Raw genomic sequence first — 27,651 nt, 5'->3', positions numbered from 1 at the left:
AAATGTCTACTTTCATTGTGGAAATCACTGAAAAATTACACATTTTAAAATAAATATATATATATTTTTAACGTTATTTAATCTCAACAATTTGTAAATTTCTTTCATTCTTGAAGTTATTGTCATGAAATGGATCCCATTATTTTGTCTTCAGTAATTGACCTTCCCAAAGTTCTTGAGTAATGGCCCAGTTGGTGTCAAATCAGTGTGTTGACCTGAGGGTCTGGTCCGGCCGTCAGCTGCTCCAGGGAAAACAGTGGCACAGGCAGATTGTTCCGTATGGGCCTCAGCTCTGCACTGTGCTCTAGCTGGGCTGGGCATCCTTTGAGGGGGCTGAAACGGGTCCCCTGGGGGCCTTTGAAAGTGACCCCAGGGGCCAGCTCCATGCTATCAAGCATCAGGGTGCCAGAGAAGGGTACAATCCCCTCACTGTTGCCCCCATGCAGAATACTCCTCCTTTTAATGGTCAGAGAGACTGCCCCAGTCAGGGCACTTCTCCTCTGGGCCATGGATGGGCCTTTGTCGTTGGTCAAGGGTTTCATTGCCTTTGTCTGTGTGGTGTGTTGTTTCTCGAGATTCTGCCCTGCTGCCAGTGGACCTCCGGGTCTCAATGGATGGCGCTTTGAGGGACTGGCATCCAGCACTTCATATTGGGGCCAGACACGATGGCGTGGAAGACGGGCAAGATCCAGTCTTCGCAAGGATGGGAGGCCTCCACGCTGAGGGCGGAGCTTAGCACTTTGGACAGAAATGTTTGGGCATGTCTCTACATACTCTTCTTCCTCAGTCACTGAGCTGTTCAGAGAATGCCTTGGAGACTGCAGGTAGTCCTCTGTAGGAGTGGTGGGTGATGTGTGATGCTGCCTCCAGGTCCCTCCCTCAGTTATGGGTGGGGGAGCAGGGGATAGTTTGAAACCCCTAAAACCTGGTGGCTCTCTGGCTTTTCTGTCTTTTCTGGAATGCTTGGGAGAGGAACTAAGCTGGCTCACTGTGTGAGTCTTGTGATTGGCCCTATGACCTGTCCGTCCAGCCGCCTCACCAACCGGAGTGGACCTCTGGAGGAAAACACCAGAGATGTGTTAGATTACATTATTATGATTAAATGATTAGCTTTCAGGTATTAGCATTACACCGGCCACTCACCGGTAAGCAAGCAACTAGCTTCAAACAATATACTTCATGGAGTTCTCTACTTCCTTTACTACTACATATTTACTGCTAGATATATCCTTGACATTTTGGCTTATTTCCAGGTAGACTTGTTAGAGTGGAAACACAATGCAGCTCGATGGAGTATTGTTCAGAGCTACCTGTAGGGGAGAAGGGTATTTTGTTGGCTTGACTTGCAGAACCTGCACACAGCCTTGTGCCCAGGAGTCTGTAGTTGACGGCAGGGGCTCTGAATCTTCTTCCCAGGAGGGGGCACTGTCTGGTCCTTCCCCCTCATCCTGGACCAGGAACTGCCACTCCAGAATCTGCACCAAAGAATCTCGGGCCCAAGACGTTGTGAATAACTCTGGCTAGAGAGGAGACATTTCATTGTCAGTCCCGCAAAGAATTAGCAGCATTATTGGTGAGAGGATAGTAAAGGGAAATTGGTCACCAGCCAGATTGAAACAGTGCATTTGATCCTCTGAGCAAAGGAAGGCACTTATTGTAAAGTGAATTGATTAAATCAATAGTATATACAGTGCATTCGGAAAGTATTCAGGCCCCTTGACATTTTCCACACTTTGTTACATTACAGCCTATTTTAAAATGGATTAAATTGTGTTGTTCCCTCATCAAACTACACACAATACCCCATAATGACAAAGCAAAAACAGGTTTTTAGAAAATAAAAATAAAATATCACATTTACATAAGTATTCAGACCCTTTACTCAGTACTTTGTTGAAGCACCTTGAGCAGCGATTACAGTCCCTAGTCTTCTTGGGTATGACGCTACAAGCTTGGCAAACCTGTATTTGGGGAGTTTCTCCCGTTTCTTCTCTGCAGATCCTCTCAAGCTCTGTCAGGTTGGATGGGGAGCGTCGCTGCACAACTATTTTCAGGTCTCTCCAGAGATGTTCGATCAGGTTCAAGTCCGGACTCTGGCTGGGCCACTCAAGGCCATTCAGAGACTTGTCCCGAAGCCACTCCTGCATTATCTTGGCTGTGTGCTTAGGGTTGTTGTCCTGTTGGAAGGTGAACCTTCACCCCAGTCTGAGTTCCTGAGTGCTCTGGAGCAGGTTTTCATCAAGGATCTCTCTGTACTTTGCGCCTTTCAACTTTTCCTTGATCCTGACTAGTCTCCCAGTCCCTGCCACCACCATGCTTCACCATAGGGATGATGCCAGGTTTCCTCCAGACGTGACGCTTGGTATTCAGGCCAAAAAGTTAAATCTTGGTTTCAGCAGACCAGAGAATCTTGTTTCGCATGGTCTCAGAGTCTTTTGGCAAACTGCAAGTGGGATGTCATGTGCCTTTTACTGAGGAGTGGCTTCCGTCTGGCCACTCTACCATAAAGGCCTGATTGGTGGAGTGATGCAGTATTGGTTGTCCTTCTGGAAGGTTCTCCCATCTTCACAGAGGAACTCTGGGGCTCTGTCAGAGTGAACATCGGGTTCTTGGTCACCTCCCTGACCAAGGCCCTTCTCCTCTGATTGCTCAGTTTGGCCGGCCGGGCGGCCAGCTCTAGGAAGAGTCTTGGTGGTTCCAAACTTCTTCCATTTAAGAATCATGAAGGCTACTGTGTTCTTGGGGACCTTAAATGCTGCAGACATTTTTTGGTACCCTTCCCCACATCTGTGCCTCGACACAATCCTGTCTCTGAGCTCTATGGAGTATTACTTCGACCTCATGGCTTGGTTTTTTCTCTGACATGCACTGTCAACTGTGGGACCTTATATAGACAGGTGTGTGCCTTTCCAAATCATGTCCAAACAATTTAATTTACCACAGGTGGACTCCCATCAAGTTATAGAAACATCTCAATGGAAACAGGATGCGCCTGAGCTCAATTTCGAGTCGCATAGCAAAGGGTCTGAATACTTATGTAAATAAGGTATCTGTTTTAATAAATTTGTAAACATTTCTAAAAACCTGTTTTCGCTTTGTCATTATGGGGTATGGTGTGTAGATTGATGAACATTTATTTTTATTTAATCCATTTTAGAATAAGGCTGTAACATAACATAATGTGGACAAATGGAAGGTGTCTGAATATTTTCCGAATGCACTGTATACTGCCCACATTAAACTGATAAGCCACGTAAACTGAAGGATTCTTCATTGGCTATAGTACATTTATTAATATTTGTTTGAAACAAAATCAGAATGTCATCTCTGCACTGTGAATGTATGAGACTACTGTCTGACACAGGGAGTGTCCACCTGTGAACGTAAGGCCTCACCTGTCTCTGGAGGTACACAGTGTAACATTTCTCCATGATATGGTTCATGAATTCATACAGGACCTCCACCACCACCTCCTCTCCTTCCTCCTGCACTAGCATGGACACCCAGTTAGACTCTGTCAGGCGGCCCGGGACAATGTCCACCACATCTGGACTCTGGGAAGGAGGAGGGGGGGGTGCAGGAGCAGAGTTGGTGCGCCCCTTCTCAGCACGGGACTTTGATGCAGCGCGGGACATCTTTGCCGGGAGCCTGAGTAAGCACATAAGCCACAAAAAGAAAAGTCCTCTTACTGTCAACTGCATTTATTTTCAGCAAACTTAACATGTATAAATATTTGTATGAACATAACAAGATTCAACAACTGAGACATAAACTGAACAAGTTCCACAGACATGTGACTAACCAGAAATGGTCCCTGAACAAAGGGAGGGTCCAAATCTAAAGTAACAGTCAGTATCTGGTGTGGCCACCAGCTGCATTAAGTACTGCAGTGCATCTCCTCCTCATGGACTGCACCAGATTTGCCAGTTCTTGCTGTGAGATGTTATCCCACTCTTCCACCAAGGCACCTGCAAGTTCTCTGACATTTCTGGGGGGAATGTCCCTAGCCCTCACCCTCCGATCCAACCGGTCCCAGAGCGTGCTCAATGGGACTGAGATCCGGGCTCTTCGCTGGCCATGGTAGAACACTGACATTCCTGTCTTGCAGGAAATCACGCACAGAACAAGCAGTATGGCTGGTGGCATTGTCATGCTGGAGGGTCATGTCAGGATGAGCTTGTAGGAAGGGTACCACATGAGGGAGAAGGATGTCTTCCCTGTAACGCACAGCGTTGAGATTGCCTGCAATGACAACAAGCTCAGTCCGATGATGCTGTGACACATCGCCCCAGATTATGACGGACCCTCCACCTCCAAATCGATCCCGCTCCAGAGTACAGGCCTCGGTATAATGCTCATTCCTTCGACGATAAACGTGAATCCGACCATCACCCCTGGTGAGACAAAACCTAGACTCTTCAGTGAAGAGCACTTTTTGCCAGTCCTGTCCGGTCCAGTGACGGTGGGTTTGTGCCCATAGGCAACGTTATTGCCGGTGATGTCTGTTGAGGATCTGCCTTACAACAGGCCTATAAGCCCTCAGTCCAGCCTCTGTCAGCCTATTGCGGACAGTCTGAGCACCGATGGAGGGATTGTGCATTCCTGGTGTAACTCGGGCAGTTGTTGTTGCCATCCTGTACCTGTCCCGCAGGTGTGATGTTCAGATGTACCGATCCTGTGCAGGTGTTGTTACACATGGTCTGCCACTGCGAAAATGATCAGCTGTTCGTCCTGTCTCCCTGTAGTGCTGTCTTAGGCATCCCACAGTACGGACATTGCAATTTATTGCCCTGGCCACATCTGCAGTCCTCATGTCTCCTTGCAGCATGCCTAAGGCACGTTCACACAGATGAGCAGGGACCCTGGGCATCTTTCTTTTGGTGTTTTTCAGAGTCAGTAGAAAGGCCTCTTTAGTGTCCTAAGTTTTCATAAACTGTGATGTTAATTACCTACCGTCTGTAAGCTGTTAATGTCTTAACGACCGTTCCACAAGTGCATGTTCATTAATTGTTTATTGTTCATTGAACAAGCATGGGAAACAGTGTTTAAACCATTTACAATGAAGATCTGTGAAGTTATTTAGATTTTTACGGATTATCTTTGAAAGACAGGGTCCTGAAAAAGGGACGTTTCTTATTTTGCTGAGGTTAGATTAGAATTGCGTGAGTGAAAAAAAGATGTAGGATACTATTAAATGTGCAGCCATTCAAAGCAATAACTTTTAGTTATAGTTCTGGTTCAAAATCTTGTCCTTTTCTACTCTCACTCCCTTCAAAAGTACTAGATTAATTTGTACATTTATATTTTATGGATGGAGTTACAATAGGCCTTCTTGGTGGGTTTTCTACTTGGAGAGAGTTGTCACTTTCTTGAAACACACCAGACTGTCTGCTGAGTGCAACAATAACACAGCCCTCACCACCTTGTATTGGACAAGAAGTGAAAAATCTTTGAAGCTGCCTGCAGTGATTGAACAACCTAGCCAAGTGAAGCAATGCATCAACAAACATAACAAGGTTGCTTTCTAATCTAGATAACAATATTTAGGTACCTTAAACAAAGAGCAGGCTGAAAATCTTTGCCTTCAATCTGATGGGAGAAGAACAAGAACACTTCTCTCGTTGCCCTACTTTTTTTCCAACCCAAAAAGACAGGATTGCTTGGCAACTGAAAACGCCACTACCTTTTTTTGTGTACACAAAACGTATGACGTTTCACGCAAAGGTGGAGCTGTCACTATGGCTGCAAAGGACGCGCAATGGTAATCTCCTCGCTAAATGAAATGCAATCTATTTAGCACTTGTTGATGAATGAATAACGTAACATAGAATATTGCTAACTGTATTTGTCTAGCAGAATATATGATAGAAGCTAACGTTAGTTCACAATACGGTATTCTGTTCGACAATACTTGCCTCCAAGCTTAGGCTTGCTTGCAGTAGCTAGCCAACGTTAGCTAGCTAGCGTAAGAAAGATGAATAGACTTAAAGGCGAATTTAGCTAACTATTTATGTTTGCTGAATTGCATTACATTAGCTAACTAACTACATTTTGCTGAATTGCATTACATTAGCTAACTAACTACATTTAGCTGAATTGCAGTACATTAGCTAACTAACTATATTTTGCTGAATTGCATTGCATTAGCTAACTAACTTAGTTCCTAATTGATGTAACGTATACGTTAGGTAATTTAGCCGGCAATGGCGAGACTGAACTAGATGGCTTCTAACGTCTTCCAATTCATAGGAGTGCATGTCAAGCTGATTAGCTATACAGCTAGCTTGATTCAAGGGCCCAGTGTGGCATGGTCAAAAATAATTTGGATGACTAACGTTAGCTGGCTAGTAGGTCAGCATGTTCGCTGAACTTGCTCAATGAGAATGATCATCTTCACGTTGGGCAACATTATGTAGCTGCCATTGTGTTTTTTGGTATGACATATTTTACGCTACTTCTTTTCCCACATCTCACCCAACTCGGAGACACAGCGACATACTGACACACACTGCAATACTAACCAGCTTTATTTCTCATTGTTCCCCAGAATTGTCGTCATTAAGTACACTATTTGCACTCTCCCTTTTTACCCAATTGAATTGATAAGATTGAAAGATGTACCACAAAGAGAAAAGCATTCAGATGAAAAGCAGTGCGTCTGCGCTATACAACAACCTGAGCGTGCTGCGCATAGCCCCGCGGAGCCTGACCTATTTCACAGTGGTACACGCCAACATGGTCAATATGGTCAGTGCTTCTTGGGACGGACTCAACTACTCCCACCGCCAGCTGCAGTCCAAAGAGGCCAACGTAGCTACCAGCTCCTCCCTCATCATGCAGGTAGACTGTTATTAGAGCTGACCAAGAGGGTGTCAGTGGATCATGAATGATATGGGTCTACTTCCTTCTTTAATGTCCATGTTAGATGGACATGAGTTGGTGCAGTATTTTATTTTTTGTTGAAGGGGAAACTTGCTGTCTCTCCTTTCAGGCAGCCTGGTGTGTCCTCCCATCTCGTGACATCCTGGTGCTCACCTCTCAGAAAGGCATCCAGGTGAGTGGATTGTGTGTGCGTGCATGTCACAGGAGGTTGGTGTTAACTACATTTGGAAGGATGGCTTGTGTTAAAGGCTGGAGTGGAATGGTATCAAACACATGGTTTCTATGTGTTTGATATCATTCCATTCGCGCCGTTCCAGATATTATTATGAGCCGTCCTCCCCTCTGCAGCCTCCTGTAACATGTGTGTGGCCTTGTACAATGCTGTCCGCCTGTTGGTCAGGTCTTGACAGGTGTGTCTGTGTTCCAGATGTATGAGTCGGATGGATCCATAATGGTATACTGGCATGCACTGGACACGCCTGAAACCCAAACAGGTAACTTCTGCCCCATATACAAATACTGAGTCTCCTCTAACCCTTACCAGTGCACACAAACCCAAGAGAGACTCTTCCTTTGGATATGAATGAGCTGCTCCTTTATCTCTACCTAGTAACAGCTACAGAAGCTCTCCTACAGGAGTCCTTTTCTCTCTCTGCTGTGTGATTGTCTGGTGGCCAGCTTTACCATGGATGGGTGTCTTTATCATGGAGGGGTGTCTTTATCATGGAGGGGTGTCTTTATCATGGAGGGGTGTCTTTATCATGGAGGGGTGTCTTTATCATGGAGGGGTGTCTTTGCCATGGAGGGGTGTCTTTGCCATGGAGGAGTGTCTTTATCATGGAGGGGTGTCTTTGCCATGGAGGGGTGTCTTTGCCATGGAGGGGTGTCTTTGCCATGGAGGGGTGTCTTTGCCATGGAGGGGTGTCTTTGCCATGGAGGAGTGTCATGGAGGGGTGTCTGCCATGGAGGGGTGTCTTTGCCATGGAGGGGTGTCTTTGCCATGGAGGGGTGTCTTTGCCATGGAGGGGTCTTTATCATGGAGGGTGTCTGCCATGGAGGGGTGTCTTTGCCATGGAGGGGTGTCTTTGCCATGGAGGGTGTCTTTATCATGGAGGGGTGTCTTTGCCATGGAGGGGTGTATTTGCCATGGAGGGGTGTCTTTGCCATGGAGGGTGTCTTTATCATGGAGGGGTGTCTTTATCATGGAGGGGTGTCTGCCATGGAGGGGTGTATTTGCCATGGAGGGGTGTCTTTGCCATGTAGGGGTGTCTTTATCATGGAGGGGTGTCTTTATCATGGAGGGTGTCTGCCATGGAGGGGTGTCTTTGCCATGGAGGGGTGTCTTTGCCATGGAGGGGTGTCTTTATCATGGAGGGGTGTCTGCCATGGAGGGGTGTCTGCCATGGAGGGTGTCTGCCATGGAGGGGTGTCTGCCATGGAGGGGTGTCTTTGCCATGGAGCGGTGTCTTTATCATGGAGGGGTGTCTTTGCCATGGAGGGGTGTATTTGCCATGGAGGGGTGTATTTGCCATGGAGGGGTGTCTTTGCCATGGATGGGTGTCTTTATCATGGAGGGGTGTCTTTATCATGGAGGGGTGTCTTTATCATGGAGGGGTGTTTGCCATGGAGGGGTGTCTTTGCCATGGAGGGGTGTCTTTATCATGGAGGGGTGTCTGCCATGGAGGGGTGTCTGCCATGGAGGGGTGTCTTTGCCATGGAGGGTGTCTTTGCCATGGAGGGGTGTCTTTGCCATGGAGGGGTGTCTTTGCCATGGAGGGTGTCTTTATCATGGAGGGGTGTCTTTGCCATGGAGGGTGTCTTTATCATGGAGGGGTGTCTGCCATGGAGGGGTGTCTGCCATGGAGGGGTGTCTTTGCCATGGAGGGGTGTCTTTATCATGGAGGGGTGTCTTTGCCATGGAGGGGTGTATTTGCCATGGAGGGGTGTCTTTGCCATGGAGGGGTGTCTTTGCCATGGAGGGGTGTCTTTGCCATGGAGGGGTGTCTTTGCCATGGAGGGTGTCTTTATCATGGAGGGGTGTCTGCCATGGAGGGGTGTCTGCCATGGAGGGGTGTCTTTGCCATGGAGGGGTGTCTTTATCATGGAGGGGTGTCTTTGCCATGGAGGGGTGTATTTGCCATGGAGGGGTGTCTTTGCCATGGATGGGTGTCTTTATCATGGAGGGTGTCTTTATCATGGAGGGTGTCTTTATCATGGAGGGGTGTCTTTATCATGGAGGGGTGTCTTTGCCATGGAGGGGTGTCTTTGCCATGGAGGGGTGTCTTTATCATGGAGGGGTGTCTTTGCCATGGAGGGGTGTATTTGCCATGGAGGGGTGTCTTTGCCATGGATGGGTGTCTTTATCATGGAGGGGTGTCTTTATCATGGAGGGGTGTCTTTATCATGGAGGGTGTCTGCCATGGAGGGGTATTTGCCATGGAGGGGTGTATTTGCCATGGAGGGTGTCTTTGCCATGGAGGGTGTCTTTATCATGGAGGGGTGTCTTTGCCATGGAGGGGTGTCTTTGCCATGGAGGGGTGTCTTTGCCATGGAGGGGTGTCTTTGCCATGGAGGGGTGTCTTTGCCATGGAGGGTGTCTTTGCCATGGAGAGGTGTCTTTATCATGGAGGGTGTCTTTGCCATGGAGGGTGTATTTGCCATGGAGGGGTGTCTTTGCCATGTATGGGTGTCTTTATCATGGAGGGGTGTCTTTATCATGGAGGGTGTATTTGCCATGGAGGGTGTATTTGCCATGGAGGGGTGTCTTTGCCATGGAGGGGTGTCTTTATCATGGAGGGGTGTCTTTATCATGGAGGGGTGTCTGCCATGGAGGGGTGTCTTTGCCATGGAGGGGTGTCTTTGCCATGGAGGGGTGTCTTTGCCATGGAGGGGTGTCTTTGCCATGGAGGGGTGTCTTTGCCATGGAGGGGTGTCTTTGCCATGGAGGGGTGTCTTTGCCATGGAGGGGTGTCTTTGTCATGGAGGGGTGTCTGCCATGGAGGGGTGTCTGCCATGGAGGGGTGTCTTTGCCATGGAGGGGTGTCTTTGCCATGGAGGAGTGTCTTTATCATGGAGGAGTGTCTTTATCATGGAGGGGTGTCTTTGCCATGGAGGGTGTATTTGCCATGGAGGGGTGTCTTTGCCATGGATGGGTGTCTTTATCATGGAGGGGTGTCTTTATCATGGAGGGGTGTCTTTATCATGGAGGGGTGTCTGCCATGGAGGGGTGTCTTTGCCATGGAGGGGTGTCTTTATCATGGAGGGGTGTCTGCCATGGAGGGGTGTCTGCCATGGAGGGGTGTCTTTTGCCATGGAGGGGTGTCTTTATCATGGAGGGGTGTCTTTGCCATGGAGGGGTGTATTTGCCATGGAGGGGTGTATTTGCCATGGAGGGGTGTATTTGCCATGGAGGGGTGTATTTGCCATGGAGGGGTGTATTTGCCATGGAGGGGTGTATTTGCCATGGAGGGTGTCTTTGCCATGGATGGGTGTCTTTATCATGGAGGGGTGTCTGCCATGGAGGGGTGTATTTGCCATGGAGGGGTGTCTTTGCCATGGAGGAGTGTCTTTATCATGGAGGGGTGTCTGCCATGGAGGGGTGTCTTTGCCATGGAGGGGTGTCTTTGCCATGGAGGGGTGTCTTTGCCATGGAGGGGTGTCTTTGCCATGGAGGGGTGTCTTTATCATGGAGGGGTGTCTTTGCCATGGAGGGGTGTCTTTGCCATGGAGGGGTGTCTTTGCCATGGAGGGGTGTCTTTATCATGGAGGGGTGTCTTTATCATGGAGGGGTGTCTGCCATGGAGGGTGTATTTGCCATGGAGGGGTGTCTTTGCCATGGAGGGGTGTCTTTATCATGGAGGGGTGTCTTTATCATGGAGGGGTGTCTGCCATGGAGGGGTGTCTGCCATGGAGGGGTGTCTGCCATGGAGGGGTGTCTGCCATGGAGGGGTGTCTTTGCCATGGAGGGGTGTCTTTGCCATGGAGGGTGTCTTTGCCATGGAGGGGTGTCTTTATCATGGAGGGGTGTCTGCCATGGAGGGGTGTCTTTGCCATGGAGGGGTGTCTTTGCCATGGAGGGGTGTCTTTATCATGGAGGGGTGTCTGCCATGGAGGGGTGTCTGCCATGGAGGGTGTCTGCCATGGAGGGGTGTCTTTGCCATGGAGGGGTGTCTTTGCCATGGAGGGGTGTCTTTATCATGGAGGGGTGTCTTTGCCATGGAGGGGTGTATTTGCCATGGAGGGGTGTCTTTGCCATGTATGGGTGTCTTTATCATGGAGGGGTGTATTTGCCATGGAGGGTGTATTTGCCATGGAGGGGTGTATTTGCCATGGAGGGGTGTCTTTATCATGGAGGGGTGTCTTTATCATGGAGGGGTGTCTTTATCATGGAGGGGTGTCTGCCATGGAGGGGTGTCTGCCATGGAGGGTGTCTTTGCCATGGAGGGTGTCTTTATCATGGAGGGGTGTCTTTATCATGGAGGGGTGTCTGCCATGGAGGGGTGTCTGCCATGGAGGGGTGTCTTTGCCATGGAGGGGTGTCTTTATCATGGAGGGGTGTCTTTGCCATGGAGGGGTGTATTTGCCATGGAGGGTGTCTTTGCCATGGATGGGTGTCTTTATCATGGAGGGGTGTCTTTATCATGGAGGGTGTATTTATCATGGAGGGTGTATTTGCCATGGAGGGGTGTCTTTGCCATGGAGGGGTGTCTTTATCATGGAGGGGTGTCTTTATCATGGAGGGTGTCTGCCATGGAGGGGTGTCTTTGCCATGGAGGGGTGTCTTTGCCATGGAGGGGGTCTTTGCCATGGAGGGGTGTCTTTGCCATGGAGGGGTGTCTTTGCCATGGAGGGGTGTCTTTATCATGGAGGGGTGTCTTTGCCATGGAGGGTGTATTTGCCATGGAGGGGTGTATTTGCCATGTATGGGTGTCTTTATCATGGAGGGGTGTCTTTATCATGGAGGGGTGTCTGCCATGGAGGGGTGTATTTGCCATGGAGGGGTGTCTTTGCCATGGAGGGGTGTCTTTATCATGGAGGGGTGTCTTTATCATGGAGGGGTGTCTGCCATGGAGGGGTGTCTTTGCCATGGAGGGTGTCTTTGCCATGGAGGGGTGTCTTTGCCATGGAGGGGTGTCTTTATCATGGAGGGGTGTCTGCCATGGAGGGGTGTCTGCCATGGAGGGGTGTCTGCCATGGAGGGGTGTCTTTGCCATGGAGGGGTGTCTTTGCCATGGAGGGGTGTCTTTATCATGGAGGGGTGTCTTTGCCATGGAGGGGTGTATTTGCCATGGAGGGGTGTCTTTGCCATGGCAATCTGTCTTTATCATGGAGGGTGTATTTGCCATGGAGGGGTGTATTTGCCATGGAGGGTGTATTTGCCATGGAGGGGTGTCTTTATCATGGAGGGTGTCTTTATCATGGAGGGGTGTCTTTATCATGGAGGGGTGTCTGCCATGGAGGGGTGTCTGCCATGGAGGGGTGTCTTTGCCATGGAGGGGTGTCTTTATCATGGAGGGGTGTCTTTATCATGGAGGGGTGTCTGCCATGGAGGGGTGTCTGCCATGGAGGGGTGTCTTTGCCATGGAGGGGTGTCTTTATCATGGAGGGGTGTCTTTGCCATGGAGGGGTGTATTTGCCATGGAGGGTGTCTTTGCCATGGATGGGTGTCTTTATCATGGAGGGGTGTCTTTATCATGGAGGGGTGTATTTATCATGGAGGGGTGTATTTGCCATGGAGGGGTGTCTTTGCCATGGAGGGGTGTCTTTATCATGGAGGGGTGTCTGCCATGGAGGGGTGTCTTTGCCATGGAGGGGTGTCTTTGCCATGGAGGGGTCTTTGCCATGGAGGGGTCTTTGCCATGGAGGGTGTCTTTGCCATGGAGGGGTGTCTTTGCCATGGAGGGTGTCTTTATCATGGAGGGGTGTCTTTGCCATGGAGGGTGTATTTGCCATGGAGGGGTGTATTTGCCATGTATGGGTGTCTTTATCATGGAGGGGTGTCTTTATCATGGAGGGTGTCTGCCATGGAGGGGTGTATTTGCCATGGAGGGGTGTCTTTGCCATGGAGGGGTGTCTTTATCATGGAGGGGTGTCTTTATCATGGAGGGTGTCTTTATCATGGAGGGTGTCTTTGCCATGGAGGGTGTCTTTGCCATGGAGGGTGTCTTTGCCATGGAGGGGTGTCTTTGCCATGGAGGGGTGTCTTTATCATGGAGGGTGTCTTTGCCATGGAGGGGTGTCTTTATCATGGAGGGGTGTCTGCCATGGAGGGGTGTCTGCCATGGAGGGGTGTCTTTGCCATGGAGGGGTGTCTTTATCATGGAGGGTGTCTTTGCCATGGAGGGGTGTATTTGCCATGGAGGGGTGTCTTTGCCATGGAGGGGTGTCTTTGCCATGGAGGGTGTCTTTATCATGGAGGGGTGTCTTTGCCATGGAGGGGTGTCTTTATCATGGAGGGGTGTCTGCCATGGAGGGGTGTCTGCCATGGAGGGGTGTCTTTGCCATGGAGGGGTGTCTTTATCATGGAGGGGTGTCTTTGCCATGGAGGGGTGTATTTGCCATGGAGGGGTGTCTTTGCCATGGATGGGTGTCTTTATCATGGAGGGGTGTCTTTATCATGGAGGGTGTCTTTATCATGGAGGGGTGTCTGCCATGGAGGGGTGTATTTGCCATGGAGGGGTGTATTTGCCATGGAGGGGTGTCTTTGCCATGGAGGGGTGTCTTTATCATGGAGGGGTGTCTTTGCCATGGAGGGTGTCTTTGCCATGGAGGGTGTCTTTGCCATGGAGGGTGTCTTTGCCATGGAGGGGTGTCTTTGCCATGGAGGGTGTATTTGCCATGGAGGGTGTCTTTGCCATGGAGGGGTGTCTTTATCATGGAGGGGTGTCTTTGCCATGGAGGGTGTCTTTGCCATGGAGGGGTGTCTTTGCCATGGAGGGGTGTCTTTGCCATGGAGGGGTGTCTTTGCCATGGAGGGGTGTCTTTGCCATGGAGGGGTGTCTTTGCCATGGAGGGTGTCTTTGCCATGGAGGGGTGTCTTTATCATGGAGGGGTGTCTTTGCCATGGAGGGTGTATTTGCCATGGAGGGTGTCTTTGCCATGGAGGGGTGTCTTTGCCATGTATGGGTGTCTTTATCATGGAGGGGTGTCTGCCATGGAGGGGTGTATTTGCCATGGAGGGTGTATTTGCCATGGAGGGGTGTCTTTGCCATGGAGGGGTGTCTTTATCATGAAGGGGTGTCTTTATCATGGAGGGGTGTCTGCCATGGAGGGTGTCTGCCATGGAGGGTGTCTTTGCCATGGAGGGGTGTCTTTGCCATGGAGGGGTGTCTTTATCATGGAGGGGTGTCTGCCATGGAGGGGTGTCTGCCATGGAGGGTGTCTTTGCCATGGAGGGGTGTCTTTGCCATGGAGGGGTGTCTTTATCATGGAGGGGTGTCTTTGCCATGGAGGGGTGTATTTGCCATGGAGGGGTGTCTTTGCCATGTATGGGTGTCTTTATCATGTATGGGTGTCTTTATCATGGAGGGGTGTCTTTATCATGGAGGGGTGTATTTGCCATGGAGGGGTGTCTTTGCCATGGAGGGGTGTCTTTATCATGGAGGGGTGTCTTTATCATGGAGGGTGTCTTTGCCATGGAGGGGTGTCTTTGCCATGGAGGGGTGTCTTTGCCATGGAGGGTGTCTTTGCCATGGAGGGTGTCTTTATCATGGAGGGGTGTCTTTATCATGGAGGGGTGTCTGCCATGGAGGGGTGTCTTTGCCATGGAGGGGTGTCTTTATCATGGAGGGGTGTCTTTGCCATGGAGGGGTGTATTTGCCATGGAGGGGTGTCTTTGCCATGGATGGGTGTCTTTATCATGGAGGGTGTCTTTATCATGGAGGGGTGTCTTTATCATGGAGGGGTGTCTGCCATGGAGGGGTGTATTTGCCATGGAGGGTGTATTTGCCATGGAGGGGTGTCTTTGCCATGGAGGGGTGTCTTTATCATGGAGGGGTGTCTTTATCATGGAGGGTGTCTTTGCCATGGAGGGGTGTCTTTGCCATGGAGGGGTGTCTTTGCCATGGAGGGTGTCTTTGCCATGGAGGGGTGTCTTTGCCATGGAGGGGTGTCTTTGCCATGGAGGGGTGTCTTTATCATGGAGGGGTGTCTTTATCATGGAGGGGTGTCTTTGCCATGGAGGGGTGTATTTGCCATGGAGGGGTGTCTTTGCCATGTATGGGTGTCTTTATCATGGAGGGTGTCTTTATCATGGAGGGGTGTATTTGCCATGGAGGGTGTATTTGCCATGGAGGGTGTCTTTGCCATGGAGGGGTGTCTTTATCATGGAGGGTGTCTTTATCATGGAGGGGTGTCTGCCATGGAGGGGTGTCTGCCATGGAGGGTGTCTTTGCCATGGAGGGTGTCTTTGCCATGGAGGGGTGTCTGCCATGGAGGGGTGTCTTTGCCATGGAGGGGTGTCTTTGCCATGGAGGGGTGTCTTTGCCATGGAGGGGTGTCTTTGCCATGGAGGAGTGTCTGCCATGGAGGGGTGTCTGCCATGGAGGGGTGTCTTTGCCATGGAGGGGTGTCTTTGCCATGGAGGGGTGTCTTTATCATGGAGGGTGTCTTTGCCATGGAGGGGTGTCTTTGCCATGGAGGGGTGTCTTTGCCATGGAGGGGTGTCTTTTCCATGGAGGAGTGTCTTTATCATGGAGGGGTGTCTGCCATGGAGGGGTGTCTTTGCCATGGAGGGGTGTCTTTATCATGGAGGGGTGTCTGCCATGGAGGGGTGTCTTTGCCATGGAGGGGTGTCTTTGCCATGGAGGGGTGTCTTTGCCATGGAGGGGTGTCTTTATCATGGAGGGGTGTCTTTGCCATGGAGGGGTGTATTTGCCATGGAGGGGTGTATTTGCCATGGAGGGGTGTATTTGCCATGGAGGGGTGTATTTGCCATGGAGGGGTGTATTTGCCATGGAGGGGTGTCTTTGCCATGGATGGGTGTCTTTATCATGGAGGGGTGTCTGCCATGGAGGGGTGTATTTGCCATGGAGGGTGTCTTTGCCATGGAGGGGTGTCTTTATCATGGAGGGTGTCTGCCATGGAGGGGTGTCTTTGCCATGGAGGGGTGTCTTTGCCATGGAGGGGTGTCTTTGCCATGGAGGGGTGTCTTTATCATGGAGGGGTGTCTTTATCATGGAGGGTGTCTTTGCCATGGAGGGGTGTATTTGCCATGGAGGGGTGTCTTTGCCATGTATGGTGTCTTTATCATGGAGGGGTGTCTTTATCATGGAGGGGTGTCTGCCATGGAGGGGTGTATTTGCCATGGAGGGGTGTCTTTGCCATGGAGGGGTGTCTTTATCATGGAGGGTGTCTTTATCATGGAGGGGTGTCTGCCATGGAGGGGTGCCATGGAGGGGTGTCTGCCATGGAGGGGTGTCTGCCATGGAGGGGTGTCTTTGCCATGGAGGGGTGTCTTTGCCATGGAGGGGTGTCTTTGCCATGGAGGGGTGTCTTTATCATGGAGGGGTGTCTGCCATGGAGGGGTGTCTTTGCCATGGAGGGGTGTCTTTGCCATGGAGGGTGTCTTTGCCATGGAGGGGTGTCTTTATCATGGAGGGGTGTCTGCCATGGAGGGTGTCTGCCATGGAGGGGTGTCTGCCATGGAGGGTGTCTTTGCCATGGAGGGGTGTCTTTGCCATGGAGGGGTGTCTTTATCATGGAGGGTGTCTTTATCATGGAGGGTGTCTTTGCCATGGAGGGGTGTATTTGCCATGGAGGGGTGTCTTTGCCATGTATGGGTGTCTTTATCATGGAGGGGTGTATTTGCCATGGAGGGGTGTATTTGCCATGGAGGGGTGTATTTGCCATGGAGGGGTGTCTTTATCATGGAGGGTGTCTTTATCATGGAGGGGTGTCTTTATCATGGAGGGGTGTCTGCCATGGAGGGTGTCTGCCATGGAGGGGTGTCTTTGCCATGGAGGGGTGTCTTTATCATGGAGGGGTGTCTTTATCATGGAGGGTGTCTGCCATGGAGGGGTGTCTGCCATGGAGGGGTGTCTTTGCCATGGAGGGGTGTCTTTATCATGGAGGGGTGTCTTTGCCATGGAGGGGTGTCTTTGCCATGGAGGGGTGTCTTTGCCATGGATGGGTGTCTTTATCATGGAGGGGTGTCTTTATCATGGAGGGGTGTATTTATCATGGAGGGGTGTATTTGCCATGGAGGGGTGTCTTTGCCATGGAGGGGTGTCTTTATCATGGAGGGGTGTCTGCCATGGAGGGGTGTCTTTGCCATGGAGGGGTGTCTTTGCCATGGAGGGGGTCTTTGCCATGGAGGGTCTTTGCCATGGAGGGGTGTCTTTGCCATGGAGGGGTGTCTTTGCCATGGAGGGGTGTCTTTATCATGGAGGGGTGTCTTTGCCATGGAGGGGTGTATTTGCCATGGAGGGGTGTATTTGCCATGTATGGGTGTCTTTATCATGGAGGGGTGTCTTTATCATGGAGGGGTGTCTGCCATGGAGGGTGTATTTGCCATGGAGGGGTGTCTTTGCCATGGAGGGGTGTCTTTATCATGGAGGGTGTCTTTATCATGGAGGGGTGTCTTTATCATGGAGGGGTGTCTGCCATGGAGGGGTGTCTTTGCCATGGAGGGGTGTCTTTGCCATGGAGGGGTGTCTTTGCCATGGAGGGGTGTCTTTGCCATGGAGGGGTGTCTTTGCCATGGAGGGGTGTCTGCCATGGAGGGGTGTCTTTGCCATGGAGGGGTGTCTTTGCCATGGAGGGGTGTCTTTGCCATGGAGGGGTGTCTTTGCCATGGAGGGGTGTCTTTATCATGGAGGGGTGTCTGCCATGGAGGGGTGTCTGCCATGGAGGGGTGTCTTTGCCATGGAGGGGTGTCTTTGCCATGGAGGGGTGTCTTTATCATGGAGGGGTGTCTTTGCCATGGAGGGGTGTCTTTGCCATGGAGGGGTGTCTTTGCCATGGAGGGGTGTCTTTTCCATGGAGGAGTGTCTTTATCATGGAGGGGTGTCTGCCATGGAGGGTGTATTTGCCATGGAGGGGTGTCTTTGCCATGGATGGGTGTCTTTATCATGGAGGGGTGTCTTTATCATGGAGGGTGTCTGCCATGGAGGGTGTATTTGCCATGGAGGGGTGTCTTTGCCATGGAGGGGTGTCTTTATCATGGAGGGTGTCTGCCATGGATGTCTGCCAGGAGGGGTGTCTTTGCCATGGAGGAGTGTCTGCCATGGAGGGGTGTCTGCCATGGAGGGGTGTCTTTGCCATGGAGGGGTGTCTTTGCCATGGAGGAGTGTCTTTATCATGGAGGGGTGTCTGCCATGGAGGGGTGTCTTTGCCATGGAGAGGAGTTTGGTGTACTGTAGGTTGAGTGTGTGAGCTCAGAGGACCGTGCTGATGATATATCCTGATCTGTACCCACAGCTCAGGCAGTGTTTGCTCGAGGGATTGCAGCAGTGCGGGAAAAATACATCTGTGTGGGTAAGTACAGAATGAGCACGGTAAGCTAGGCCTCTCCCTCTCTCTCCTGCAATCACTTCAGACCTGACAGGATGTTGACCAAAACCCAGCCAATTTCATCTCTCTCTCTCTCTGCAGGCATCTCGTCTGGCTCTATGCTGGTGTTTGACGTCCCCATTAAAGGCAGTAACATCACCCTCTCGGAGGTGCTGGAGGAGCACAAGGAGTCCATCACGGATTTGGCCTCAGAATGTTCCGGTAGCCTGGTACTATGCGCAAACACCATGTGTCTGTTGTTAATCTCGGAAAAGCATTATCCATCTGGGGCCAAGTGTTATGTTCGATAATAACCGTAACCATGTAGAACCGACAGACAGATGAAGGTGTAGTTGTCTGTCAATATGCATCAATCACAGCTTTAGATATTGACCCTGTCGTTGATGCTCTCCCTCCCCCAGGAGTGCATTGCAGACATGGTGAGTGCTGACGACTCTGGCAATCTCTGTGTGTGGAAGTCAGGAGAGGACTTCCAGCTGCTCAACAAGATCCCTGGTTTCGAGTAAGTGAGTTACTGACAGTAGGATCTTTTAACCACATTTGAACTCCCTTCTTCAGATAAGGCCATAGAGGCCTTGTAGTTATGAGTTCCTCTTGCCATTGGCCTGGCATCTGTGGAAATGCCACCACTAACCTCAACACCTCTGCCCTCTTCTTGTACCAGTATGAGCTGCTCCTCAGTGAAGCTGTGGAAGGGAACCGTGGTGGCAGGCTATGGCACAGGGCAGATCCGTCTCTACGAGGCCGTGACAGGGATCGTCCACGCAGAGGTCAACGCCCACGCACGCTGGATCTACTCCTTGGACATCGCCCCCTTCTCTGGCCTGGTGAGGTCAACACCAGATGCTGTCAGGATGGGGCAGTGGGAGGGATTGGCAATTTCCATATGACTATCTATCTCCAGACAATGGACTGTGTTTATCACCAGTTGTATGCAAACTGATTTTAAAGCAAGCTACTAGAGATCCATGTAGAAAGACAAAACATCTTAATGTAAAGGAGTGAATTCTGATGCTAATGGATCATTTTCCCTGTCTGTCTGTCTGTGTGTTTGTGCTCCAAGCTTCTTTCTGCTGCTGAGGACTCTCTGGTTAGAGTGTGGCATCTGACCATGACCCCAGAGACTAACAGTGTGGAGGTAACCTCTCAAACCATACCAGGGAGGAACCTCACGACACCACGCACACACAGACAGACATTGACTGCCTCCCTCCCTCTCTCTCCCTCCAGATCGTGCACATGTATAACGAGTGTGTGACAGACACCCAGATCTGCGGGGCTAAGTTCTGCGATGGGGACGGCTACGCCTTCGCTGTGACGGGCTACGACCTGAGTGAGATCATCCGCTACACACAGGTCTAACAGCAGTAGATGTGTGTGAGTGTGTGTGAGGTTGACATGTGAACGGAGTGTGTCAGCTCAGCAGTATCTCTGTTGGGGAGTGTGTGACAAAAGAGAAGCCTACAGCAGGAAACATCTGCCTGATAGACCATGCAGCATCTAATTCCACCAGATCAATGGTCTACAGAGAGACTGAAAGCCTATGAAGGTTAACTCAGAAGCAAACGAGGGCTGTGACCCCATCTCCATTTACTATGACCTAACTACAGGACATGATACAGTATGTATGTCTACAGCGTCTCTCCCATGGATATAATAACTTTGGTCCAGAGGTCAGATAGAAGAATGTTGTCTCTATCAAGTAGTTTCCTACATATCAATGCGGGAAAGGAAAAGTGAGGCATCTTACGATATATGAGGAGAAAGATGATTTGTAGTGCGATGTGACCTTGTATATTTTGACTGATCACATACTGGCTTATGCTGACACGTTTCCTCTATGTTGTGTGTGTGCGTGCGTGCGTGCGTGCATGCGTGCGTGCGAGTAACGGACCATGAAACTACAGATGAGTGTGTATAAATCTGTTGTACAGATTTAAAATGAAGGTAGCAGGCTATACTGTAACGACGTAGGGTTGCTGACAGCAGCACAAGTCCTCAGGTGTCTCAGTATATCATTGTTGCAAGTATTTACAACGTGTATGGTAATGTAGGTCGTTCAGCATTCAGTTTGGAAATGTAACATTCCTTTGACTTAGTAAGTCTTGAATATTATTATTGTACAGCATCACTGTATAAATGTACTGTAACTATGAATGAACTTGACAATAAATATTTATTGTAGATAACTGTCTTTATCCTATTTAATTTGTTTGTGCTTTGTGTTTCTTAGTTGTTGTGTGCTTGCAGCGAACTGCGCTTGTAGCAAATTGTCACGAATGGCGGGGCAGGGAAGAGAACCTGGGTCGCTGGCACAATGGCAAACACTCTACTCATCGCGCCAATAGGGTTAACCCACTTGATGGGAATTATTTTATTAATACAATTTTTTTATTATGCCTTTTTCTACCTAATTTTGTGGTATCCATTCGGTAGTTACAGTCTTGTCCCATTGCTGCAACTCACGTACGGATTCGGGAGAGGCAAAGGTCGAGAGCTGTGCGTCCAGCCAAGCTGCACTGCTTCTTGACAATGCCCGCTTAACCCGGAAGCCAGCCGCACCAACATGTTGGAGGAAACACTGAATACCTGGCGACCGTGTCAGCGAGCATGCGCCGGCCCTCCACAGGAGTCGCTAGAGTGCGATGGGACAAGGACATCCCTGCCAACATGATGGGACAAGGACTTCCCGGCTCTCCCCTAACCCGGACGACGCTGGGCCAATTGTGCGCCACCCCATGGGTCTCCTGGTCACGGCGACAGAGCCGTGATCTCTAGTGTCTATAGATTGTACTTTTTGGAGAAATGTCCTCTGGTCTGATGAAACAAAAATATAACTGTTTGGCCATAATGACCATCGTTATGTTTGGAGGAAAAAGGGGGAGGCTTGCAAGCCGAAGAACACCATCCCAACCGTGAAGCATGGGGGTGGCAGCATCATGTTATGGGGGTGCTTTGCTGCAGGAGGGACTCCTACACGTCACAAAATAGATGGCATCATGAGGAAAGGAAAATTATGTGGATATATTGAAGCAACATCTCAAGACATCAGTCAGGAAGTTAAAGCTTGGCTTCCAAATGGACAATGACCCCAAGCATACTTCCAAAGTTGAGGCAAAATGGCTTAAGGAAAACAAAGTCAAGGTATTGGAATGGCCATCACAAGCCCTGACCTCAATCCCATAGAAAATGTGTGGGCAGAACTGAAAAGGTTTGCGAGCAAGGAGGTCTACAAACCTGACTCCGTTGCACCAGCTCTGTCAGGAGGAAGGGGCCTAAATTCACCCAGCTTGTGGAAGGCTACCCAAAACGTTCAACTGTATGTGTGTGTCGTCAAACTAACATGTTTAAAGGTACTATCTGTGATATTTCCTCATCCCTCACCTTTATAACAAAGACTCACTTTCTTTCAGCAGCTAAACACACACACACACTTATTTCACTACACATTCCTTCAGAAATATCTTCTGGAAATTCAGTTTCTAGTTTTGTGACATTTGCCTTCAATAGAACAGCTGAAAGTAGAAACTGTAAAGTTGTGATCTATTTCAGAGCACCACAGACTCCTCTGGCCAGTTTAACCACAGACTCCTCTGGCCAGTTTAACCACAGACTCCTCTGGCCAGTTTAACCACAGACTCCTCTGGCCAGTTTAACCACAGACTCCTCTGGCCAGTTTAACCACAGACTCTTCTGGCCAGTCTAACCACAGACACTTCTGGCCAGTCTAACCACAGACTCATCTGGCCAGTCTAACCACAGACACTTCTGACCAGTCTAACCACAGACACTTCTGACCAGTCTAACCACAGACACTTCTGGCCAGTCTAACCACAGATACTTCTGGCCAGTCTAACCACAGATACTTCTGGCCAGTCTAACCACAGACTCCTCTGGCCAGTATTTGATTAAACGTTGTTCAAGTTTTATATGGTGGGTTGCAGTTCACCAATATGCCAGTAGATGGTGCTCTGCATCAGTATTCTCGGCCAACATCGTGGGAATGAGTTGGTTCCTTTTTTGTGTAATGGAGAAAAAAACTTTAGCACTTTCAGGGGCTTAGAGTTCACTCGTTGCTCATTTTCTCACCAAGTGTGCTCAGGGTGCTGTAGAGAGGTTTGGGTGGACAGTAATCTTTCAAACTAACATCAAATATGTAAAGAGGAGAAAAAAAATAACATTTCAAGTAACCTTTGAAAATATTTTGCAATCTGAGAAGTGGTGTTGTGGAGACAACTTAGATCTATTGATTGTTCCTAATTAACCCACTCATTAACACTGGTATATGTAAGGAACCATGTGGTGTAAATTCCTATAGTTAACATCAGTTATGGAAGCCTCTATGGCATGTAATGACAGTGTGTTAACTTACATTGATGATGATAGGGTCAAATGATTAACAGAGAATCAGTGGTAGCTAGACTGTCCAGAGGAGTCTGTGGTTAGACTGTCCAGAGAAGTCTGTGGTTAGACTGGCCAGAGGAGTCTGTGGTTAAACTGGCCAGAGGAGTCTGGTTAAACTGGCCAGAGTAGTCTGTGGTTAAACTGGCCAGAGGAGTCTGTGGTTAAACTGGCCAGAGGAGTCTGTGATTAGACTGGCCAGAGGAGTCTGTGATTAGACTGGCCAGAGGAGTCTGTGATTAGACTGGCCAGAGGAGTCTGTGATTAGACTGGCCAGAGGAGTCTGTGATTAGACTGGCCAGAGGAGTCTGTGATTAGACTGGCCAGAGGAGTCTGTGATTAGACTGGCCAGAGGAGTCTGTGATTAGACTGGCCAGAGGAGTCTGTGATTAGACTGGCCAGAGGAGTCTGTGATTAGACTGGCCAGAGGAGTCTGTGATTAGAATGTCCAGAGGAGTCTGGTGCATTAGACTGGCCAGAGGAATCTGTGATTAGACTGCCAGGAGGAGTCTGGATTAACTGGACTGGCCAGAGATAGAGAGAGGGTACTGTGATTAGACTGGAAATAGGAATAGACAGAGGAGTCTGAGATTAGACTGGCCTAATAGAGCAGAGGAATCTGTGATTAGAATGTCCAGAGGAGTCTGTGGTTAGATCCCCAATCACACTGGTGCTATTAGTATTACACAATTCTACTGGAGGAGTGAGGAGGGGGGAAGGGAGAGAAAGGGGGAAAGAGAGAGATGCAACAGGTTGCATGAGAGAGAGACAGAGGGGGTAATTAAGAGCATATAAAAACTCACACTGCAGTAGGAATAGAGAGAGAGGTTATGGGGAACTGGAATAGAGAGGTTATGGGGAATAGAGATAGAGAGAGGGTATGGGAATAAAGAGTGGAGAGAATGTATGAGAAATAGGAATAGAGAGAGGGTATGGGGAATAGGAATAGAGCAAGGGGTATGGGGAATACTAATAATAGACAAGGGGTATGGGGAATAGGAGTAGAATACTAATAGAGAGGGTATGGGAATGGGGAATACTAATAGAGCTAGATTATGGGGAATTGGAATAGAGCTAGTGGGTTTGAGAAGTAGGAATAGAGCTAGATGGGTATGGGGAATACTAATAGAGCTAGAGGGGCTATGACAAAATGGGATAGAATAGAGAGGGTATGGGGAATACTAATAGGAATGAAAAATAGGAATAGAGAGGGTATGGGGAATGAGAAATAGGGGAATAGAGAGAGGGGTATGGGGAATAGGAATAGAGCTAGAGCAGGGTATAATAGGCCAACAGGAATAGAATAGAGGGGTATGGGGAATACTAATAGAGCTAGGGTAGGGGAGAGAGGCTAGTATGGGGAATACTAATAGACAGTGTATAATAGGGGAATGGGATAAAGAGCTAGGGTATGGGGAATACTAATAGAGCTAGGGTATGAGAAATAGGATGGAGAGCGAGGGTTTGGGGAATACTAATAGAGCTAGGGTTTGGGGAATAGTAATAGAGCTAGGGTATGGGAATACTAATAGAGCTAGGGTATGGAGAATAGTAATAGAGCGAGGGTTTGGGGAATAGTAATAGAGCTAGGGTTTGGGGAATACTAATAGAGCGAGGGTATGGGGAATAGTAATAGAGCTAGGTAGGGTATGGAGGGTAATAGTAATAGAGCTAGGGGTATGGGGAATACTAATAGAGAGAGGGTATGGGAATAGTAATAGAGCTAGGGTATGGGGAATAGTAATAGAGCTAGGGTTTGGGGAATACTAATAGAGCTAGGGTATGGGGAATACTAATAGAGCGAGGGTTTGGGGAATACTAATAGAGAGAGGGTTTGGGAATACTAATAGAGCTAGGGTTGGGGAATAGTAATAGAGCGAGGGTATGGGGAATAGTAATAGAGCGAGGTTATGGAGAATACTAATAGAGAGAGGGTATGGGGAATAGTAATAGAGAGGGTATGGGTTTGGAGAAAACTAGTAATAGAGCGAGGGTTGGGGAATAGTAATATAGAGCGAGGGTTGGAGAATAGTAATAGAGAGGGGGTTTGGGGAATACTAATAGAGAGGGGTATGGGAATAGTAATAGAGCGAGGGTTTGGGGAATAGTAATAGAGCTAGGGTTTGGGGAATACTAATAGAGCGAGGGTTTGGGGAATACTAATAGAGAGAGGGTATGGGGAATAGTAATACAGGAATAGAGGGTATGGGGAATAGTAATAGAGCGAGGGTATGGGGAATACTAATAGAGCGAGGGTATGGGGAATACTAATAGAGCGAGGGTATGGGGAATACTAATAGAGCTAGGGTATGGGGAATACTAATAGAGCTAGGGTATGGGGAATACTAATAGAGCTAGGGTATGGGGAATACTAATAGAGCTAGGGTATGGGGAATACTAATAGAGCGAGGGTATGGGGAGTAGGAAAAGAGCTAGGGTATGGGGAATACTAATAGAGCGAGGGTATGGGGAGTAGGAAAAGAGCTAGGGTATGGGGAATACTAATAGAGCTAGGGTATGGGGAATACTAATAGAGCTAGAGCATGGGGAATACTAATAGAGCTAGGGTATGGGGAATACTAATAGAGCGAGGGTATGGGGAATACTAATAGAGCTAGGGTATGGGGAATACTAATAGAGCGAGGGTATGGGGAATACTAATAGAGCTAGGGTATGGGGAATACTAATAGAGCTAGAGCATGGGGAATACTAATAGAGCTAGGGTATGGGGAATACTAATAGAGCTAGGGTATGGGGAATACTAATAGAGCTAGAGCATGGGGAATACTAATAGAGCTAGGGTATGGGGAATACTAATAGAGCGAGGGTATGTGGAATACTAATAGAGCGAGGGTATGGGGAATAGGAATAGAGTTAGAGCATGGGGAATACTAATAGAGCTAGAGCATGGGGAATACTAATAGAGCGAGGGTATGGGGAATAGGAATAGAGTTAGAGCATGGGGAATACTAATAGAGCAAGGGTATGGGGAGTAGGAATAGAGTTAGAGCATGGGGAGTAGGAATAGAGAGGTTGTGAGAGAGAGGGGATATAAGGTCACTATGTTTTTAGAAGGATGTGAAGCAACAGAAAGCATCGGGCCACAGTGACATGCTCAGCAGGATAAGGTCGATAGTGCTCTGCACTATTCTGGCCCCAGACTTACTGTAGCCCCAGGCCCCCATATACTGAGTACTGCAATCCACTTCAGCACAATACAATATACGAGTCAATACGGTGCACTTATGGGTTTCACCGCTGAGCTCACAATATGTGTGTAGATTGCATCATCTATCCTTTGTCATGGTTTGCAATGTTTTGGTTGACAGAAATGGGACAAAATATGAGCTATGTTCAGACTGACATTTCATTAAGTGTGTGTGTGTGTTTGTGTGTTTGTGCGTAGTAGAGGTGGGATTTAAATAATGACTAAATTCCCTATACCCAGTCGACACACAGACATATTTTATTCATGAGTGACAAAAATAGCAAAATATCTCATATGAATCAGTCATTCACCTTTTGCACTAGCGTTATCACAGAACCTGCAAACACCTTGGAACGGTATGTGGGTGTCACTTTAATTATCTAATCAAAGGACAATTAAACAAGGGTGTTTGGAGTCCACCCTTGTTTTGCAGAGGTATCGACCGAACCCTATGATACAACAACAACGCAAACAGCCACTGGGTGTGAAATGTGGATGGTACAGCACGCACAATCCCTGCCCATCTCCTCCAGCCCACTGGCAGCTGCCTGGGCCACTACAGCAAAGCCTGTTGAGACAGAAGCACACTAAGGGGATCAACAGTCTAAAGCTCCTCCAAGCTGGACAGCAGAGAAACGCACATGACGAAATGAGGAAACAGACAGAAGCCACGCTGTATAAATAGACAGAGAGAGAGAGAGAGAGAGAGAGAGAGAGAAATGAGAGAGAGAGAAATTAGAGTGAGAGAAATGAGAGAGAGAGAGAAATTAGAGTGAGAGAAATGAGTGAAAGAGGAATGAGAGAGAGAGAAATGAGAGTGAGAGAATTGAGAGAGAGAGAGAAATGAGAGTGAGTGAACGAGAGAGAGAGAAATGAGAGTGAAAGAAATGAGAGAGAGAGAGAGAAATGAGAGATGAGACAGAAGCAGTTTGGGGAGTTTTGAAATAAATGAGAGAAATGTTTTCCATTCAACTCGCAGGTGATTCATTAGGTGGTTGTATTCATCTAAGTGGGGGATCCTGTCTTTCAGAAACTGGGTCTGCCTCTGTTGTGTCTCTGACTAAGTCCTTCCTCAGAATGAGATGAGTGGCAGACAGAAAGGGAAAGGGAGAGAAAATCAGTCCTCTGATGTGAGAAAAATCTCTTCGAGGGGAGAGATTCTTAATGTTGTCAGTCCTCTTTTCAAGACTTCGCTGCTCTCAACCAATCAGAGGGATGCTTTGGATTGTTCAACCCCCCCATTGAAATAAACCAGAAGTTCAAAATAATATTGATGTTGGCGAGCCAGTAAACAGGTCGATGACGTACAGAAATGTGCACTTCAAGGACCTGTGGGTAATAGCATTGTATTAAGAGACTGAACTGAGCGGACTGTTTCAGCACAACATTATGCAAACTTTATGGGGATTCACTCAGGTGGATGGTTGGCAAACCTCCTCCTCACTGCCTGGCAGTCCTGTTGTGAAAGCTTTAGTCAACCCTGCCTACTACACTTGTCTTAGTTCACTGCTGTACCCTGATGGGACACACCCAAAGTGAGCCTAGGCTTCTCATTAAGGGGAAATGCCTTCTCCCACAGATCTGACTCACCAGACGGCTCCTGAACTATAACCCACAGGACAGGGCAAGAGAAGACGGCTCCTCCAGGG

The 27,651-nt window shown here is 48.8% G+C and overlaps 2 protein-coding genes across 4 annotated transcripts; one reads left to right on the top strand and one right to left on the bottom strand.

Moving 5' to 3' along the window:
* Nucleotides 1-58: 58 nt before the first annotated feature.
* LOC118392887 (uncharacterized protein C2orf81 homolog) lies at nucleotides 59-5,690 on the bottom strand. Its single transcript, XM_035784885.2, has 4 exons — nucleotides 5,552-5,690; nucleotides 3,396-3,648; nucleotides 1,311-1,520; nucleotides 59-1,055 (listed from the first exon to the last, which is right to left on the bottom strand). The coding sequence occupies exons 2-4, from the start codon at nucleotides 3,633-3,635 to the stop codon at nucleotides 198-200; spliced, it is 1,308 nt and encodes a 435-aa protein (XP_035640778.1). The 5' UTR covers nucleotides 3,636-3,648; nucleotides 5,552-5,690; the 3' UTR covers nucleotides 59-197.
* On the top strand, nucleotides 5,660-20,583 carry wdr54 (WD repeat domain 54). 3 transcript variants are annotated; one of them, XM_035784889.2, is made up of 10 exons: nucleotides 5,660-5,761; nucleotides 6,608-6,840; nucleotides 6,992-7,054; nucleotides 7,310-7,376; nucleotides 18,301-18,357; nucleotides 18,475-18,602; nucleotides 18,795-18,895; nucleotides 19,058-19,220; nucleotides 19,457-19,531; nucleotides 19,624-20,583. In XM_035784889.2, exons 2-10 carry the CDS (start codon nucleotides 6,616-6,618, stop codon nucleotides 19,753-19,755), a joined length of 1,011 nt encoding a protein of 336 aa, XP_035640782.1. In that variant the 5' UTR covers nucleotides 5,660-5,761; nucleotides 6,608-6,615; the 3' UTR covers nucleotides 19,756-20,583. The 3 variants fall into 3 exon arrangements, with proteins under 3 accessions (XP_035640782.1, XP_035640779.1, XP_035640781.1); XM_035784886.2 differs by having other exon boundaries at nucleotides 5,668-5,761; nucleotides 6,548-6,840; XM_035784888.2 differs by lacking the exon at nucleotides 5,660-5,761 and adding an exon at nucleotides 5,774-6,434 and having other exon boundaries at nucleotides 6,548-6,840.
* Nucleotides 20,584-27,651: the final 7,068 nt, after the last annotated feature.

This window comes from Oncorhynchus keta, chromosome 14, assembly GCF_023373465.1.
Source record: "Oncorhynchus keta strain PuntledgeMale-10-30-2019 chromosome 14, Oket_V2, whole genome shotgun sequence".
Classification (NCBI taxonomy): Eukaryota; Metazoa; Chordata; class Actinopteri; order Salmoniformes; family Salmonidae; genus Oncorhynchus; species Oncorhynchus keta.
This window is presented reverse-complemented; position numbering and strand designations above follow the sequence as displayed.

Coding starts and splice junctions, on each gene's coding strand:
- LOC118392887 (XM_035784885.2), bottom strand. CDS start 3,635: ATGTCCCGCGCTGCATCAAAGTCCCGTGCTGAGAAGGGGCGCACCAAC. Junction 1,521..3,395: donor CTGTGTACCTCCAGAGACAG/GTGAGGCCTTAC, acceptor TCTCCTCTCTAG/CCAGAGTTATTCACAACGTC. Junction 1,056..1,310: donor AATACCCTTCTCCCCTACAG/GTAGCTCTGAAC, acceptor GTTTTCCTCCAG/AGGTCCACTCCGGTTGGTGA.
- wdr54 (XM_035784889.2), top strand. CDS start 6,616: ATGTACCACAAAGAGAAAAGCATTCAGATGAAAAGCAGTGCGTCTGCG. Junction 18,896..19,057: donor AACAAGATCCCTGGTTTCGA/GTAAGTGAGTTA, acceptor TTCTTGTACCAG/TATGAGCTGCTCCTCAGTGA. Junction 19,221..19,456: donor TCGCCCCCTTCTCTGGCCTG/GTGAGGTCAACA, acceptor TTGTGCTCCAAG/CTTCTTTCTGCTGCTGAGGA.